General features: G+C 40.0%; 1 protein-coding gene across 9 annotated transcripts in view; it reads left to right on the top strand.

Moving 5' to 3' along the window:
• LOC107270320 (nesprin-1) overlaps window positions 1-19,250 on the top strand; it is an 89,019-nt gene that overhangs the window by 62,571 nt on the left and 7,198 nt on the right. For all 9 annotated transcript variants that reach the window (XM_015745234.2, XM_015745238.2, XM_015745228.2 and 6 more), the window contains 8 exons: window positions 421-531; window positions 709-1,014; window positions 1,125-1,259; window positions 2,851-9,798; window positions 9,872-10,171; window positions 10,455-11,411; window positions 14,816-15,118; window positions 18,720-18,977. In XM_015745234.2, the coding sequence (XP_015600720.1) occupies window positions 421-531; window positions 709-1,014; window positions 1,125-1,259; window positions 2,851-9,798; window positions 9,872-10,171; window positions 10,455-11,411; window positions 14,816-15,118; window positions 18,720-18,977 (9,318 nt within the window). The remainder of the gene's footprint in view (window positions 1-420; window positions 532-708; window positions 1,015-1,124; window positions 1,260-2,850; window positions 9,799-9,871; window positions 10,172-10,454; window positions 11,412-14,815; window positions 15,119-18,719; window positions 18,978-19,250) is intronic.

Below are 19,250 nucleotides of genomic sequence, written 5' to 3'. Positions count from 1 at the left end.
ATCTTTGGCATGCACATTTTATAATATCGATATTGAGTTTAGCGTGTCCGGTTTTTTGCTTGCGCATTTACCTCAAAGTAATGTTTCCCAATGACCCCAAAGGCATTGTGTTTTATATTGTTCGTTAGGCTCATGCGATTACTGTTAGCCAGTGAACGACCATGTCTGTGTTATTGGTATTAACAAACCCGTAACACTGCCGATTTTCATCTTGATCGAGATGCTTCCAGTTGTGACTGGGTTTATCATTCCTACCACATTTTTCATTATTAGGTTTTTCAGAGGTTTCCTGGTTTTATCCTCGAGCTAATACATTAATACATCGCCTGGAGTTGTGCTGGAGTTCGCCATGTGCACGGCATGGTTTACATTAATGAAATTTACTTGCTAGTATCTTTACTCATCCAATTTTTATTTCAGGACACAATTGGCGAGGATCTCGATTCTCTGAGAGCAGCTGTAGCCCAACTGGAAGAAGCTCTAGGTTTCCTTCCTAGAGATAGTCTACAGTCAATGCTATCTGCTCTAGTGGTGAGAATCTGTCAGAAAGTTTATTCTACCAAATTTGTTTTCTATTAATAAAAAAAGGTCTTATCAAACATAAAATATTTCTATTACCAGAAAGCAGCCATTTGACTCATGACAGTTTAAGAAATCTTACATTAATCAACATTAAACAAATCAATTATCTACATTTTGATCCTGCAGACAATACTGGCTGACCTCCAACTATACGATCAGGAAGCGACTCGGCTCTACGAAGAGCTGAACAGGATCCCTGCGGATTCTGAAACACAAAAGTTATTCGCTCTCCTGGCTGGAATTCGTACTCGCATAGTGACTCTTCTGTCGCAAGCAGAACAAGGAACAGCTGCGGTTGAACAAGCACGAGGAATTCAGGAACAACGTGAACACGAAGTACGAACCTATAGGATCTTCCTCGACGAGACTGACACCTGGTTGCAAAATATCATCGCCACATTTAATCAACAGCAATCCCTAACCGGATACAAGGTTCGTTCAACTATAAAAGCACAGAGGTTATCATTTCCAAGGAATTTATCAACCTGAACTTGTCTTGTATTAAGTGAAACAAATCACATCTGACATCAAACTGATTACAGGCCTTACAGGAAGAGTTGATCATCCGTACGCAAAAAGTGAGCGAATTGGAATCACTGCCGGAAGTCAGTGTTTTGGCAAAGAGTCTTAAGGAAGCCTTGCTGGAAATGACGTCACGTCTTCAACAAAAGCAGCAGGTACTACTCAACGCTTACCAGAACTCGGGGCTTTCTCACTGTTCTCTGCACTCCACGCTAAGGTGGCGGGGCTCGCTTAAATCTGATTTAAGACTCTCGGGCGTCTTGCTCGAGCAAACAAGCTTATAGAGTACGATAGGCACTCCGTTCCTCTCTTTATGCCTTTCCCTCGTTACTTTGCACTACTGCCTTTTTCTACACTACGAAATGCACAAGTCGTTTCAGCAATCCCGGTTACAAAGAGCATGTGGGATATAGGGTAGAATCTTTTAAACTTGTGATAAGGGAGTTCTATGCCTAATTAATAGGATTATTCAGGTATCAGGTTGTATTTGGATATTTTAATGTTATGCTTAGAAAGACGCTTTTCTTATTACTGCTTTTACTTTCTCTCAATTCTATTTAATCGTATTCTTCATCATTGTTATATTATGGTTGTTCATACGGTTATAGTTTTGCATAAGTGGGGATACGGGAGCTGTTGAATTCATGTTGTATAATTTTCGGGAATCTGTTCATCTCTTTACATTTATCTTATCATCACGGTGCAATTATTTATGCGTATTTACTTTATAATCATGCACCCTTCATCATCGCTATCCACGTCACTATTATCATTTCATTATTGCATTATCTCTACTTATCAGTCTTCGTACATAGCTTATGTCATATATGTTATTTATATTTGTTAATTTAAGATGGTGGATGTAATTTAGGCATTGCATGTACTTAAGGAATGTTAATACATTACTGTACTGTATGGCATAATTAAACTTTTATGATTAATTACCCATTTTATTTACTCTGTATGCTCGTTCGTTATACCATGTTTATTAGATATCAAGGAGAATATCGATTATTCATTGTATTACAAGATATGCATTTCTATTAGGATTTGCAATTGCTGATATACATGTATATATATATATATATATGATTAATTTATTAATTTTCTATGGCGTCATGTCATTATAATGCAATTCTCTTTAAGACCACAAGTATTGCAAATTACTTATATGCAGTAAGAAGTATCCTGTGACTAAGTTCTTTTTGGTAGACTAAACTTTTGTTATTTTTATATAAGTGAACAGAGAATTTCGCGATAAAAAATATTTTTTACAATGACAATATAATCGGAGTAAAGACTGCGATTATGTATCAATTATTAACACAAAGAAGCTTTATCAATGTCCACCATATTGGTAAACAAATTTAATGCACGTACACCTATTGCTCGTCACACATCGCTTAAATAATTCTATCCTATAACGGCAATCAGAGACACGTAAGAATAAATCATCAAGATAACTCGAATATAATTCTTGTCAAAAATGTAAAAATCAAAATCAAAATATTGTATTAAATCATGCAAGAATATATTGACAGTCGTGTCTCTGGTTAAAGAAATACATTATGCAGCTTTATAAAATGTTCATCTATAATCGTCAGCAGCGTATCATCATCATTAATCCAATTAGTCATGCCATCATAAGAATAAAATAAAAATCATCTCACAATCCTCGACTTCGTTGTAGTTCCTCGAAATCCTCAAATCGGTTTACCCATTACCTTTACCCTTTACGTTTTATAGGAGATCGCCGACGAAGAGGAGTCGGTACGAGCTGAAGACGAAACAACGGACCCCGACGACGCAACCCTCGACCAGGCATCCTCGATCCATTCCTCCCTTGAAGAGGGTCCGCCATCGCTAGCAGACGTATCCCTTCAAACTGGTCAAAGTTTACTCCTAGACTATGCACAGGTCGAGCCCAAACCTGCTCAGTTAACAAAACAAACTTCAACATCCCAAATTCCAGTATCGAAAACCTGTCAGACACTGATGACCGAAGCTACCTCAGCAATAGCTACGACAACCGAGAGTCCACAGACCCAGGAGACGATTAAGGTTCGCAAGAGCACGGACGGTAGTCACGATATTATTGAAATAGCAACTAAAAATGTGCCATCGAGCACGAGCTTGGAGTTGATACGTCGTGAGCAATCCGGAGCTGTTCCCGACGACATAGTAGTGGACATGAAGTATCAGGACGCTCAGAAGAAGGAAAGCGCAACGTCTGAGCTCAGCATACAACATGCTGCACCACAATCCTTCGAGACTATATTAACAGAGCCTGATGACGTGACGACTGAGGTCGTCGTTGATGCGGATGGTACCAAGAGGATTATTGTGAAGAAACTTCGGCGTACTTTGGTGACCAGTCGGCAAACAACACAGCAACACGTGTCATCATTGTCCACGGCTGTTGGAGATGGTCCACCAGTTGTTCAGGCGTTTTCAGAAGCTACCATGAGAGGTCAACAGGTGACGGTTACAAGGACGAGACCTGATGGCACTGTGGAATTGTCTACGACGCAGACCTATGGTGGTCGTGTTACCACGGGAACACCTGGGGATGAAGTTAACGTAGAGGAATTCGAAGCTCCACCACAGTATACTCATCAGGTGATCCAGGGTGATATTCAGGATCTGGGACCGAAGATAAACGAGGGAGACGAAGTTGTTATTGATGGCGGCGAGTATCAGACTACAACTTCTAGCGTGCATGCTACTGTTCAGCAAGTAACCAGACGTACTATCAGAAAGACTAAACGTATTATACGTAAAGTCACTATTATCGATGGTAAGGAGACCACTACCGAAGAGGTTATCGAGGAGCCGGAGGAAGTGGAAATCGATGAACAGGACATACCGCACATTAGTATTAATGTTACTAAGAGTGAAGAGCAAAAGACGTTTGATGGTAGCAAGATACCAATGGAATTCGGTACTTTGGAAAAACAAGTTGTGGAACAGGAACGGGAGAGATTAGCTCCTACCGATAAGGAAGAGAAGCAGACTGGTCCGGAGACTTTTTCAGAACCATGTACTCCAGATAGTCCCATGCAAGGCCCATTCTTTGGTCCCTTTGCAAAAGACATGACACCAAAGAGCTCGGAATCACGAAAATCCAAAAAATCTTCAAAGGCAGCTAAGGTTGATAAGATAGTTAAAGAAGAACCAACTGCCGATACGGAACAACCTTTAAAGACGGATATTACTGAGGCATCGAAACCAGAAGAGACAATAACAACTGTCAAAATTTTAACAGGCGATTCTCCAAAGACTGAGTCTGCAGTGTCTATGGAAGAGAAGAAGATTATTGAAAGGCAACAATCTGTTACTTCAGTTGAGTCAGAAACTGTAAAAGATGAAAGGACTGGTACCGATACACCTGTAGCAAAAATTGTAGCCGATGATAAGAGAGCACAACCCACTGATAAACACGAATGCGAATATTTCCCGATAGAGGTAACTGAAGAAACAGAGAAAATGGTAGACGTTGATAGCCAAAAGCTAATTAATGCTGAAAAGTCTGCTATTTTGCAGACGCCCATCGAGGATACGTCAATTCTTGAACCGAGGACAGAGTCTTCGATAGAGTCGACACTTGTGGAGGACGACGCCATCACAAGAGCCACGTGTAAGTCTGAAGAAACACTGACACAGAGCGACGCGCACAAATCCGAACTAGAAGCAGGCACGGTAGATGTAGTACAGCACGCAGATGATAGCTACACTGTAGAGGCTGATTACGATTATGATAAATCTGTAATCCCTATCGTAGAGGTCCAGAAATCACCTGAACAAGATAATACAGTATTGCCTCAAGTACCTGAAACTAAATTACAAGACACCCTACCGTCACTTCTGGTAACCTCACAGCCTGAAGGGAAGATTGAATCTCAGGAGGACTTACGCACTGCACAAGTTAAGAAAATGACAGATCAATTAATCCCTGAGACTGCTCAAAAACCTGAAATCGTAGAAATAAAGAAATCGGAAACTTCATTACCAGCTGTAGATCTAAAAGATATTGTAACTTCCACAAGTTCAGTTGTTCAATCTCATGAATTGGTTAAATCGGTTGCGAAGATTCAGGAAACTGTTGACATTGTACCGTCTGAAGTGAAGGATGTTAAAATTCCTGAAGCTGTTCAAATTAAGCAGATTGATATCAAGGACACGGGGCTTCCAGTACTTGAAGCTTTTGAAAGTATTCCAAAGATACAACTGCCACGTATTGATGATTTCTTAGCTCGTGAACGGGATGAAGTTTCAAAAGAAATTGCCCTGAAACCTGAATACAAACCTGCAGTGCAAAAGGTCGAGATATCCTTATCCGTTAAAAAGAAAGATGAAGATTCGGTACCATCAGTGTTTGTAAAAGCTCAAGCGGAGAAACCAGAAGTAGCACCTTATCATATCATCAACGAAGACGTAGATATCCAATTACCAGCAGAGAAGGAGACGATTCAGTTGATTCACAACAAGATTGTCCAAACTAGCGCTTTGTCCACGGCTGAGAAAGAAACTGAAACAGCTTACGAAGTATCAACAGCTGAAAAAGAAACCGAAACGCACTATGAGGCGTCTGAAAAGAGCGAATGTGAATCCGTAACGAGTAGAAAAAGTCGAAAAAAGAAAAAACACAAGAATAGAACTGAAACGCCTGAAAAATTACAAACCGAGGAATCCAGCAGCTCCATCACTACGACCATTGCCGACTCTATTGATATTAATGTTCCGTTATCTGATTCTTCAAAGCATTCCACTGAACAACCGCAACCTGATATTATGGAAATAACTGAAAATTCCTTATCGTTGTCAACATATAGGGATGAAACTTCAGAAAGAGATCATGGGTATGAGCCTGACGACAAGACGACAGTTGACGAACTATCGTTAGCTGATGATGAAGATCACGCAAGAAAGAAGAGTAAGAAGAAGAAGAAGAGAAAGCAGAAAGTAAAAACGACGAAGGAAGAGGAGTCCACAACGCTACCTAAAACAACAACGGATGAAGCAGAGTTTACTGATGAGGTATTGTCTGTTGATACTAAAGAGATGAAACCAGACAATAAGAGTAAGAAACGAAAACGTAAGAAGGACGAAGGAGCAGCTGGTGACCAAACTCCGGACGAGGAAGAGGAGGAAGAAGAAGAAGATGAAGAAATTCATCTTGAACGACCAGCTGTAACAGTAAATGAAACGGATACTCAGACACTTTTGGAAACCCGAGATGTTTCTGTTGGTAGTGTTACGTCTGAAGTTGCAGAAAATGTCGCAAGCTCGGCACAAACTTCTCCTGAACCTATTGTCCAGGTACTTGAACAAGAAGTTCAAACAACCAAGTCCGACGAGATTCATACAGAGATCCAAACGTCACCACCACCAGTTTTGGATACGTCTATTCAAACAATTGAGGAACAACCTCGTGAAGTTGAACATTCAGCGATGCAAACTGTCACGCCTATCGCCACACCTACTGAAGAAGGCGCTGTGCAAACTAGCCCTATTGATGAGGAAAAACCAATTCCGGAAAAGCCAGACACCGAAGAGATTCATGTACAGACTGCAGTTGTAGAATTTGGTAGTACGGAAGTTCAAACTTCTCCTGTGAAAGAGATACCAACTACTGAGATACAGACTCAAACGATTACTCCTGAACCAACTGTTGAGGTACAACAACAAACAACTCCATCACCTGTTTCTGAAAAGATCATCCTCGAAGATGCAGCCATGCAGACAATTACTCCAGATATCATTTACACTGCTGAAATTGATATCCAAACAAGTAAACCAACTAGTCCCGAAGCTCCTCCGGTCGAGGATAGTCACGCACAAACCGAAGTGCCTGAACAAATTCCTCTAGAAACCACTGAAACGCAAACTCTTCCACCTAAAGAGAGAACTGTGGAGACTCAGGATACTGTAACGCAAACCAAGTCACCTGAACCAACTACCGAAACAACGATTCAAACTAGTCCAATTGAAAGTCCCCGACCAGCTGCTAGTTCAGAATTGTCGGTTCAAACTAGCGTCGAGGAAACAAAAGAAATTGCTGACAGTGAGTCACAAACAACTCTTCCGGAAAAGTTAAAATCCTCCGATACATCAGTACAGATAAACACAGAAGAATTAATTCCTACTACTGAACTGAGTATACAAAGTATTCCAGACACTGCAGAAATAAGCGCACAGACTATCGCGCCTTTGGAAAAGCCTTCAAGTCCAATGATTTCTGTATCTCAACAAACTGTAGTGGACTCACATCGAGAATTAGATACAAAAGAGATTGTTCCTAAACCAGCTGAAGAAGTATTTTCTAAGACTGAAGATTCTGTACAACCTGAAGTACAGGAACCGATTTCTGAAACACCTAAGATTTCTGTTGTGACTCAAATAGAAGTATCAGAATCTAAACAAGATCCTGAAACAATGTGGGAGCCAATTGCAGAACCAATTATTGAGCCAGCAGTGGAAGTAAAGGAAACTGCGAAAGTTTCAGAAATTTCAGAGCCCATAACGCCACGAATATCTGAAAAGGATTCCATGTCAGATAGCTCTTTCGAAATTCATGTCCAAGCAACAATCGAAATACCTGACAGCTTCACTCAAGATTCGATCCTAACCGGTAGCGAAGCAACAATTGATTCATCTCAGGCTACAACAATTACAGAAGAACTAAATGAGCCAATTGAAACCCAAGAAGAAGATGCAGCTAGGGCCGGAAGACGTCAAAAAAGAAAACGGAAGCACAAAACTATTGAACTTCGAGACATTTCTCCAGCCAATAAAGAAAAACATGATCTTGGTTCAATATTCGGCCAACCAATCCAGTCTCAGGAATCGTCCCTGAAACTTTCCTACTCAGACGTTGCCAAAAAAAATGCGCAACGGCAAAGGTCCACATCACCTGTCGAAGTTTCGTATCCACAAACATCTGGACATTCAGATGACGAATCTCTAGGTAATATTGTAATTGGAAAAGTAATCACAGATCTAAGACCAAGTAAGTTAAGACCTAAAACAAAACCTGCAGATACTCCAGTTCCAATTTCAGGCGAACAACAACCTCTTACTGAAGCTATTACAATTGTGACATGTTCTGAACCAATGGATACTACGGAAGAGACATTGTCGCCAATGGAATCTGTCTTAGCAAAAGAAGAAAGTCCTGCGAAGGTTGAAGTAAAAACATATGCAGAAGTAATATCTGAATCCAAAGCACCGAAAATACCGGCAAGTTCTACGAGTGCGATGATGGAGTACGAGAAAGAAGAACTGGCTACACCCTGGGAAGATAGACTTTTGTTGTCGCAAAGTCCAAGTGCACGTAAAACACCAAGTCCAACTTTGCGTAAAACTCCAAGTCCTACGACTTTACTTCTTGCTGAAGCTCTTGAATATGGAATACCACAGAACCAAGTTGTTCAAAGAACTCAAGCGACGAAGATAATTTCTGATCGACTTCGAAATACTCAAAAAGCAAAACAAACCACTCATCTATCTAACATATTACACATCGCCACTTTGGATCAGGTAGTACCTGATGAATCAGTTGAAGAACGTTGTTCAAATGTTCACAAAGAACTAGCACATCTCAGACACGCTGTTGAAGAGAACAATATTGTAATTGTTGAAGAGACGTTGATCACAATTGTAGAAACAATCTCAACGTGGTTGGAAACTATTGAATACAGAATAATCTTGAGTAGAGAGAATCCTAACGGTCCTAGTCACGATGATACAAAAACATTCGTTGAACTCAAGGATGAGATCAACCACGTTGAAGACAGCGTACAAGAACTGGATAGGATTTGGAAGGAAGTCGAGATGCAATATCCTGAAGAGGAACGTCACAGAATAAAGGAATGCGTGGACGCTTTAGAATATCAAGTAAGAGCAATTGAAGATGTCACCAGCGATGGTGAAAAGTATACAACTGCTGAATTAACAAGATGGGACGAATTTCTCAATGGAGTGAATAACGTTACAAGGTTGGTCGAAGAGCAACATAAACAACTGAACAACATAGTTGAAAGCGAAGCATCGACAGACTGGAAGCTTCAGGAGCTTGAAAAAATCGAGAACACCAATCGCTGTCATATGTGGAAGACAGGAAAGCTCGTGTCAGCTGCACGTGGTCTTCTGCGAGATTTCCCAGGCAAGTCAGTTCCAGAGGATCCTTATATTGCACACGAGATGACCAGGATCATCGAACACAACATTGGCATCGAGAGAGACCGTCTTCTCCAGTTATTGGCCCTGGCCGAGGAATACGAACAGACCCTGCAAGAATTTGCACAGATTACACAAATTGCTGAAAACCTTCTCGACAGTCCAATATCCGTAGTGAGCTTGGAACACTTACAAGAAGAGATGCAAAAGCATAGAAAGTTCTTCGTCAACCTGAGCCACTGCCGTGCAATTCTGGAATCCCTGGAGGGTAATCTGGATCCTGAAACAAGAGCTAAACATTCAGGTCTTCACAAAGAACTACATGGTCGTGCTACTTCCTTGCTCGATCAAGCAGCTTGTAGAGCTCAACAAATGGCATTGGCTGCCTCCAGATGGATACTTCTGGAACAGGGTGTCAAGGAAGAGAGAGGATGGCTGCAGGTTGCTCATCAACGCGTTCCGGATTTACAAACCGTCACGTCATCGGACTACAATCAATATATATCTCTCTATCAGGTAAATTATCTAAGAAATTTAATCAGCTGAATTAAAAAGTTTATGACTTAATGATTGTTTTTCTCCACTACAGTCATTATCCTCGGACATTGCCACCCATCATGCACGTCTCATTCAGCTGTTGAGTGTTGCTCGTGGTCTTCAGGAGTTGATAAACATTGAAGATCCGGAAGACCGTTACGGAGAAGCATTAGATGTTATTGTAAAGCTACAAGATAACGTGGAGTCCTCTCTAAGGAGGCTTCTCGCATTTCGAGAAAGCTGGGGCACCCAAGAACTCCTGGTGACACGTTTGGAAAATTGGATGGTGACAGCGGAACGAGAACTCGCTGCTGTACGTGATCCATCCGGTGGACATATGCGTCAATTCTGGGCAAGTATTACCATTTCTATTTCTCGCTTTCTTTCCAAAGTCCAACCAATAAAAAATCCGGGAATAACACCCTCCGCCATCATGCTCCCGGAATATCCGGGTCAGATTTTAAATTAGATCTGGCTTCGAGCCACGAACCAGTAGATATTTGAAGTGCTGTATTCTCGTAACAAACTCAGCTATACCAAATACATTTTTCGGCCACTTCAAAATCCACTGCTCCTAGAACCATACTTGAAATTGCATCACATAAGCCATTCGATGAGATCCAATTTCGTTACAGGAACTGAAGGCTCAATATGAAGTACATAACAACATACGTAACGAAGCGGACAACTACTTCGAGCAAGCCCTGAGAATAATTCCCTTATCCGACGAGATGTTACAAAGACAATTCCATGGCGAACTTCAAGATCGCTGGCACGTGATCACCGGGAAGATCAATGAGATCCAAGCGGCGGTTACCGAAAATATATCCTCCGAAGATGTGCCGGTCAACGAGAAGTTGAAGTTGCTCGAGAGGGAACTGAATGAACTTCGCGTGACGATAGACGAATTCCACGGGGTTCTGAAAACCGAGGAAGAGTTGGAACTGTACGTGGAAAGATTGTCGGTACTCTTCGAGCGCGTTTGCGTTATACAAGACGAGCTTGGAAGACTTGGACTGTTACCGGCAACCGAAAGTGAAAGGGTCGGGATCCTGCTCTCGTCTGCGAGACGCATAGAGAGTCAAATCGGCGAGGAACTGGACGCTGCGCAACTTCTTCGTGAGAGACTTCAGTCACTTCAGCGTGGACTAGCGCGAGTTCGTCGAGTTCATCAGAGACAAGCTTCCATCTTGGATCAGTGCGAGGGTAGCCAACATCAGGGCAGTGATATTGTGGCAGCAGCCGTTGATCGCTGTCAATCAGTTGCCGAAGAGCTGACCATTCTATGGCAAGATCTAATGGGCCTACGTCAGTTACTTCATACGTTACCTATGAGCATGAGAGTTTCCGTTTCTCCGGTTGGCGTCGAGCGGGATATTTCAAACCTTCAGGATGCTCACACAGAACTGGAGTCTCGTTGCGCACGACTATTGTCTGTGCTCCGAAATAGATTGGCTCTCTGGAGAAGATTCGAGAGGCAACTCGAGATGGTTCAGCAGTCTGTACAAGAAGCGGACTACATGATGGAACTGCTCACTGTTCAGGGTTCGGTGGATTACGAGAGATTGCTCAAAGCGACAGAACGACTGGAGGTGAGTGGTTACGATCAATTTAAAATAACAAATCATCCACAGGGATCAACCGCACAAAAACCTTGTAAATCATAAGCAAAGTCGTTTAAGAGCTATTCCTCAGTTTCTCATAAATATCAGTACATATCATGCAATACTAATTACGAGATGTAACAGGTACTCTTTAGTTTACTGTAAATATCAGTATCTATCACGCAACAGTAAACACAAGATGTACGCACCGCCTGCAATATTGTCAGTGAAACTACATTTTTATAGCCGTTCTGAAACGAAGTTCAATGTACCATATCGAGTTCTTGCACCGTTCATTCTAACTGTAACTTTACCATCAGTATTATTATAATACGGGTAATACCATCATAATTTTTGTAACAAACTATCTATTAAACTGTCAGAGCTAAAATGTTAAACGATCACAAAATTATTTATTAGTAATGTTCGTTATTTGATTCGATAAATTTTCATAGGGTCGATTACCGCATTATAAATTTGTGCTAGACACTGTACACTCCCTTTTCGAAAAGTCCGATTCGAATGAGCTCAAACGTGCACGTGCTACGAAAAGAAAACATGAAAAGCGATAAGAAACGAGCGGAGCTGGCTAAACGTGACTGTATTGCGCAGGCGTAGACGAACTCAAGAGAGTGAGAATGCAATCGGGCACGATATTATCATGCGTCTATCAGTTGAGCGCGAGCCGTGCGCTGAGTAATGTCGGGGTTGTAATAATAAAGGAGTGTTGGACAGGCAGTTTTCCGTATAAGTGTGAAGATCCTGTATTAAATTTGCGATACTAGACGTTCACTTAATAAACAAGTAGAATCGATAGTCCAACTAGTCTCAAAGTAATACAAATTGAGTTGACGGATGGAACCGTCAAGGTTTTCTCGTGCAGATGACATCATAAATGGGAATTCTTTACTGGATACGACACGGAATTAATAGCTTTGAGGTAATTATCTATCAGCTTCTTGGCAAATCAGTTACCTAGGAATCTCGAAAATCTTCATCTGCATGGTTATCTGGCTCGTTCACTTTCCTCAAAAACAGAACTCACGTACTCTTCCTCTTGCGAAATTCTCCTTCGCCTCGTTATCTCCCATGGTATTTCTACACTGGATTCACTTAGTTCACTAATTTCAATGGTATTTCCTTATTGAGATTGGGACATCGCGCGCCATAAATAAGCTGTCTACGAAATATCAGAATTCCGACGCGACTTCTCACGGTTTTTGAATCGCTGGCTCCATCTCGCGGCGTCAATTGCAAACCCAAACTCCTTTGAATATTGGAGACATCGACTGCCGCCAACAAAAATGATAGAAAAATAATATATAAAAGGAATTGTTTGATAGTTAGAGGTTTATAAACTATTTATGAACCATGCAGACCGGATGTAGGTACGTGCAGGTCGTACAGAAGAGTCATTGTATTTCGTGTACCGTGTGTGACGAGATATCTGAACATGACCATAAACGGTTACACATAAATACAATAGTCGTGCATCTGATCATTGCTGTGCAATGGTAATTTCTTTTTTCATTCATCTCACAAACTTTCCCTTCACCGATTACATTAGTGTTGAAACAGATGTGAAGTAGTGTACAAGGAAACCTGGAAAATGTTACGGCAATATTTTTGAACAGTACGATTGCGCGCTAAGTCCTAAAGGCACCTATTTGCTTTTCCTCTGCGCGCCAAATATCATAAATATTCCTGACGTGTCTTGTTATTTCTATTTGCCACGCATATCTTGCATGCTGTTAACCCAAAGGCCAAATTTCGTTAGTTTATTTTTTTCAAGATCGACTTGACGCGTTTTGTAATGCTGGGTGTCCTCTATAAATGAGACGAGAGTCTCTTAGAAATCCTACTTACGTAAAGTACAGACGTGTCTTTTGTCAGGTTTACAAATATCCATAAAATAGTATTCGGTTCACTCGTACTTATTTCATAATGAAACATATAACTTATCTGGATCAAAAGTTTATTACATAAATGTGTGCATCGCTAACAATACATCTTGAGTTTGTCTAGCATAAATGCGCATTTTTTCCTCAGACTCGAACGTTTGTGTGGGTTTAGTGCGCCAGCTGGTAATCTAGTTAGCATTAATTATTGGCGATGACACAATAAGTTAATCTTCTACGCCATATACCGCATAGTATGTACGTACTGCTTGTAAGCGATACCACGTGCCAGAGACTCCGTGCCGGTTATACAAAATTTTTAAATTCCCGCCTCAGTCTTGAACAATAAATTCTGCCTGCTACACATGTTCTTGTATACGCAGTGCTTTGTTTCTTATAGTTACATCGCGTGTCGGGAGTGCCCTGCAATTACGAATTAAGTGTCACTTTAGATGTGTCAACAACTGCAATCTCGTGCGTCGCCACTTCCACACAGTCTTCCACTTCCTGTTACAAGTTTTATCGCGATTCCGGTCTTGTTAAGTTTTTTTTTCCAAATATCTCCACAATCCTATGTAATGGGTAAATCGGTACAGTCTTTTGCGAAAATAATTATATTATTCGAATATTAAAAGTAAAGGAATTTTTTAATTACCATTAAATTTTTATTCAATTCATTCCATACACACGCTAACAAGATCTGTACGATCCGTGCTTTATTATACTTGATGATATATGTATGTAATCCCTATTTTTATATGTACCGATAAATCTCATTAATTAACTTAATCGTTTACACAGCTTAATCTATTCTTCAATTTTTGTTTGTCGCACGTTAACCACGATTCGAAAAGTCTCGTGATGCTGAAACCGATCTTAGCTTGCAGAATCGTTACGTCCTACAAGTATTGATTCGTTCGGTCGTAGGAAGGCTTTTTGGGAGCGGCTTGAAAATGAAGACAGGGTAATGAACCCGACATAAAATTAGTTCAACACGCTCTGACCGAATTCAAGCTCCACGACGGAAACGTGTGTATCTCATGCCGGTGTAATATTTATAGACAGTTTTGGCGTCCTGCTCAAAATTTGTTCTTGAAAGTTCATCAACAGAAATTATTTTTCAATATTAATAAAAAAGATATTTCAAATAATATAAAACGTAATAAATCAGTCCCTTAGACACAAATTTAATCCTAAAATTGCTTACTACAAGAAACACACTAATTACTCGAATGACTGTAAAAGGCGGCATTTGAACGCTTGTACCTATAAAAATAAAATTTTTCAATACTACGAAGATAAAAATAACATTGAATAGTAGACATAATACGATGACTAAAATTGACAAACATATAATCACCGTGAGATAAAGTGGGGATAATCCACAGGAGTGAGTAGTACCTTGAGTAGTTAGTAAGCTTTTGAACATGTGCTAATTGAATATTCCTTTCGGGTGTTTAACGATAATGAAATTCCGAAACGTATTTTTTTCAGGGTCTCAGTGGCGATTTGGGCGCTCGCGAAGTTCTAATCGACGAGCTTCGTGCCGTTGCTGAACCTTTGCGGGAGAGTTGCGCCGCCGAGGTCGGAGAACGTGTAGACGCAGCTGTAAATGAAGCTGTCCAGGCTTGGGAGGATACTAAAGCCGAATTGGACGCCCTTTGCAATAAGTATCAGCACGCTGTGAGACTCTGGCAACAATATAGGGACGCGACTGCAGCGGTGAACGCCTGGGTCGACACACAAATGGGCAGCGTGACTAATCTGCCCCCTGAAGAAGCCCAGAAACAGGTCAAGGTGAGTTCTAATTTTTTTTTATTAATACAAAACTAGGTCAAAATTTATTATGAAATATCTTTTAAAAATACGCGTAGTGTAAAAAAGTTTTTACAACGAGGTTACAATTTGAAAATAACTGCCAACGGTTCTTTTTTAACTGACGTTTCAAACGGTTTGGGATAAAACGTTGGTCTAAATTGAAAAGTTGTTTGTTTTTCTTTTCGTTACCGATGCCACTATACATGGAAAGTTTACGAGAAGCGAAAAGGAGTGTCGGAGAATTCTGGGAAAACTCGTAACAGCCTTATTTCTTTTTTTAAATTGCTCTAGGAGGTACTGGCCCATGACAGTGGTGCGTTTCTGTATTGAAATGTTACTCTAAAGGGCAAACCTAAATATTTTACTACAAAGGTATAACTGTATCAGATTGACTTTTCGAAAATAGTTGCTAACTTGGGTGACGTCAAGCAATAATTGGTTTCCGGTATTACTGATTCATGAAGCAGTTCAGTGCTTAAGCTATATATATACAATTTCTTCGTAGACATATCAGCACAGAATTTATACTTCAAAATATATTAGTCATCTACCTATAAAATGACTTCCCAGTTTCCTAGCCACTCCATGTGGTAAACAACTATATGCCTTATGTGGTTTATATATATGAATGAGTTAATTAATTAAAAACGTTGAATACAAGGCTGTATCATTGCCATCAGTTTTCACATGAAATTAAGGATATTTCAATCTGCCATAAGTTAAGCACATGGTACTTTTGAGAATGATCTATCACGTAGGCGATTACATAAAAGATTAAGTAATTAGGTTCTTATCAAAGATTCGCTTGATAAACAAATTTTTGAACCACTGTTACCATTATGATTAATAAATGCAAAAATACTATTTAACATCGTGCAATAAACTCCACAGGTAACATCTATGCTCGTTAGAGATAATAATTTTTGAATTTTTATTCTCCTTTATGATAATTATTATAATACGTCAATGATGCTGACCATGTTTCAAGAACATTGAGATTTACTTCGACTGAGGTGAATCTTCTTAAAATCACAACACGTTAGATTCGTATCTCGATGGCGTAACGAGTTTCCCTCGTTGGTCGCTTAATTAACTGATTACACGTAAATTTCTCCCGAAACAATGAAATCGTATAATGGACTGTGTAAGGCGCTGTGAAATAATTATTCATAGCGCTTAAGATCGTTAAGTAGCGGAAAGGAGTAGCGTTTATAATGAAGAAAAAATTTGAAGTTACTGAAAAAAAAAAATAATTGAAAGATTTTGCAAGATATTCAAATTAATTATTATTTCTAACTCAGTAATTTTTCGAAAATTTTTTTATTCCCTGTACGACTCTAAATTTTCAATAGACCCTTTCAACAATCTTCTAAACACATGACGCGCGTGACCTAATAATATAACTGGTTCTCTGCGTGACACATTATCACAGCGAACGTCAAGACGTAAACATCTGCCCGTATGCTGACATCTGACCGTTTAATTTGCGAAGAGTTAAATTCGATAAGAGCGCTATCTGTCGTGTAGTAGAAAAATTAAGCATCCACGAGAAAAATAAAATGCATTCGAGAATTATTAAATTTAAGTGTTTACTACGTAATATACTATATAGATATAGGTTATCTGTAAAATATTCGTCACTCCACAGAAGGCTCTGTGGACAAAGGGTCGAGATAATCCCTTAACGGTATCTGTATATGCAGTGGGTGCAGAACAACCCCCTTAGTCGGAGTTCCCCAAAACTCATGGGTTCCCATTCGCCGGGGGGGATGAATGCTGTATTGAATGAACGGATTGGGGTAGGACTTTACCCTCGCATGAAAATAAGGGCTGCTGGCCTTGCGTTGGAAAATATAACGCAAGGGACTAGAGAGGACTAGTCGCATCGATCCTCACAGACGCCAGTCTGGTCCAGGGCGTCGCGACGCCTGCTTCTTCCACGCCTTCGTGCTTAACCGTACAGTCGCAGACGTTGATGGAAATAAATATTTTCACGTGATACTTGCAAAAATCTTTTTTTTTAATATTTCGTGTTTACACTGTGTTCTTTGTTGAGGTACTATTTTTTGTGGGATACTTTGTCAAAAAATTCACGGACTTCACTTTCTCAAGGCTACACGTGTGTTTCTCTGTAAGAGTGCGACAAGATATTCACACGTTGGCGACAAGCTGTGCGCCGCAGATGGTTGAGAAAATTTGGTCGGAGCCATGTGCTCACTGTCAGTCGGTTGTCAAAGTAACTTTGAGACACGAAATGATAAGTTATTAAAAAGTGAAACCTAATTATCACGATAATATATATATATATATATATATAGGAAATGTGTACTCCGCAGGAATTAAAGGTACGCTGTTTCGTGGCGTGAGTTTTTAGTATTTTTTTTTCTTAACGATATATCAATATGGAACATTGAGCAATGATATTATTTTTTTTTAATAGGAAGCAATCTTGAGTCTTGCGATTGCTTCGTATCGTTCGATGAGAATAAAACTATAATTAGATTAATGCACGCGGTCAAATATTATCGAAGAGTCCGTTTTTAGTAATCGAGACTTCGTTCGCTCTAGGGAATTACGAAAAATTCATTTTGCCCGTGTTAAAGCGATTTACGCTGATCGGTGAGAATTGGATTCTTTTTGTCTTGTCGTAAGGATACCAATACGTACTGGTTAATAATAGCATTCCGAAAATAACGTCAAGACTAGTTTGTGCCCGTGGTTTTCTTGGACAGAATTTTCAAAGAAAAAAAAAGGAAATCAAAGTTGTCGTGCGATTTTGAGTTTTATTGTTGGTGAATTTTTTTACCTTCGTTCATACTTATTTTTACAAGTGGCTCGTGCAAATTGTGATATTTATTCGGCGATTTATAGTTTTAGGATTCACTTGACTAATTCTCTTGACAGGTTTTTTTTTATCAAACTATCCGAGCACTATATACAATACTCTGTACTGAGCAATGCACTGGAGATCTTGAAGGTTATCTGTGTATTTCCGTATGTTTACACGTGTAAATCGTGCATTTATGCACAACGCGATAAGCAATGACGAAAGTTCTCGAAATTCAACGATTATATACGTAACATTCCTGCCAAACAGTGTAACGGTCCGAGCATGAAAATTTATATTTGGAAAAAAAAATTAAATTATTAAAGGCTCATTGCTTGGTATTATCAGTGATGCATGTTGTCTCTTTTCTCCAATATAAAATTATCTACGAATTAATTGTCTATGAGCGTTTTAATAGAAATTCATATTTCTCGGCTAAAATAAAATAAAAGACCGTTAAGGTCAATACGATGCAAACGGAGCGCATAACATTCTTTATGGGTGATACTGTGCTCTGAATAGACAAGGGAACTTTGTGGGGATCTATAAATACCATCAGGATATTATAAACACATGCAATGTACCGAGTAACTTCAGCCATAAGGTTGGCACCATAGTCACCATAGTTTCACCATTAAGCGTTACCCAGTCTAATAGTAAAAAGCCGTTGGATTTTTGAAATCTGTAATAAAACATATTTTACTTAGGCAATCCGATTCGTCCCATTACTTACCCTGCTCTAACTCTTTTTAGATTTGTGAAGAGACGCTGGCGGAACACAAGGAAAGGTTAGCTGAGCTGCAAGGTCTGGTAGCGCAAATTGCTTCGGACGTCGGCCTGGAAGCTGGTGGACCTTTACACTGCGAGGTCGAGGCTCTTGGAAGACGTCTTGAGGATGTTCGTGAGACGTTATCGACCCTGGCAGACACTGCCGATGCAAGAGCACTCAATCAAGAATTGGCTCGTAGTAATCTCTGCCAGACGAAGAACTTCCTGGACTCCGTTCAGCAGGTTTGTCTAACATTAATTTTCTGTAAGTTTAATCAACGAAAATTTACTAACATTGCAGAAGGAGAATAACGATCGATTAGCTAACGCTGTTACCTTTGAAATAGGACCAAGGGATTCGTGAAGGGTTGCCGTTTAGATTTTACGAAATCTCAAGGAAAACAGGAGAATCTATTAGTCATAGCACCTTGCAGAATTGTGCTGGTGGCGAACGATGCTTCTTGGCGCGCTCATGGTGCTTGGCACAACTCAATCATCCTCGCACGCGCTTATATT

The sequence above is a fragment of the Cephus cinctus genome, unplaced genomic scaffold (genome assembly GCF_000341935.2).
Source record: "Cephus cinctus unplaced genomic scaffold, Ccin1 Ccin1_scaffold0727, whole genome shotgun sequence".
Lineage (NCBI taxonomy): Eukaryota > Metazoa > Arthropoda > Insecta > Hymenoptera > Cephidae > Cephus > Cephus cinctus.
This window is presented reverse-complemented; position numbering and strand designations above follow the sequence as displayed.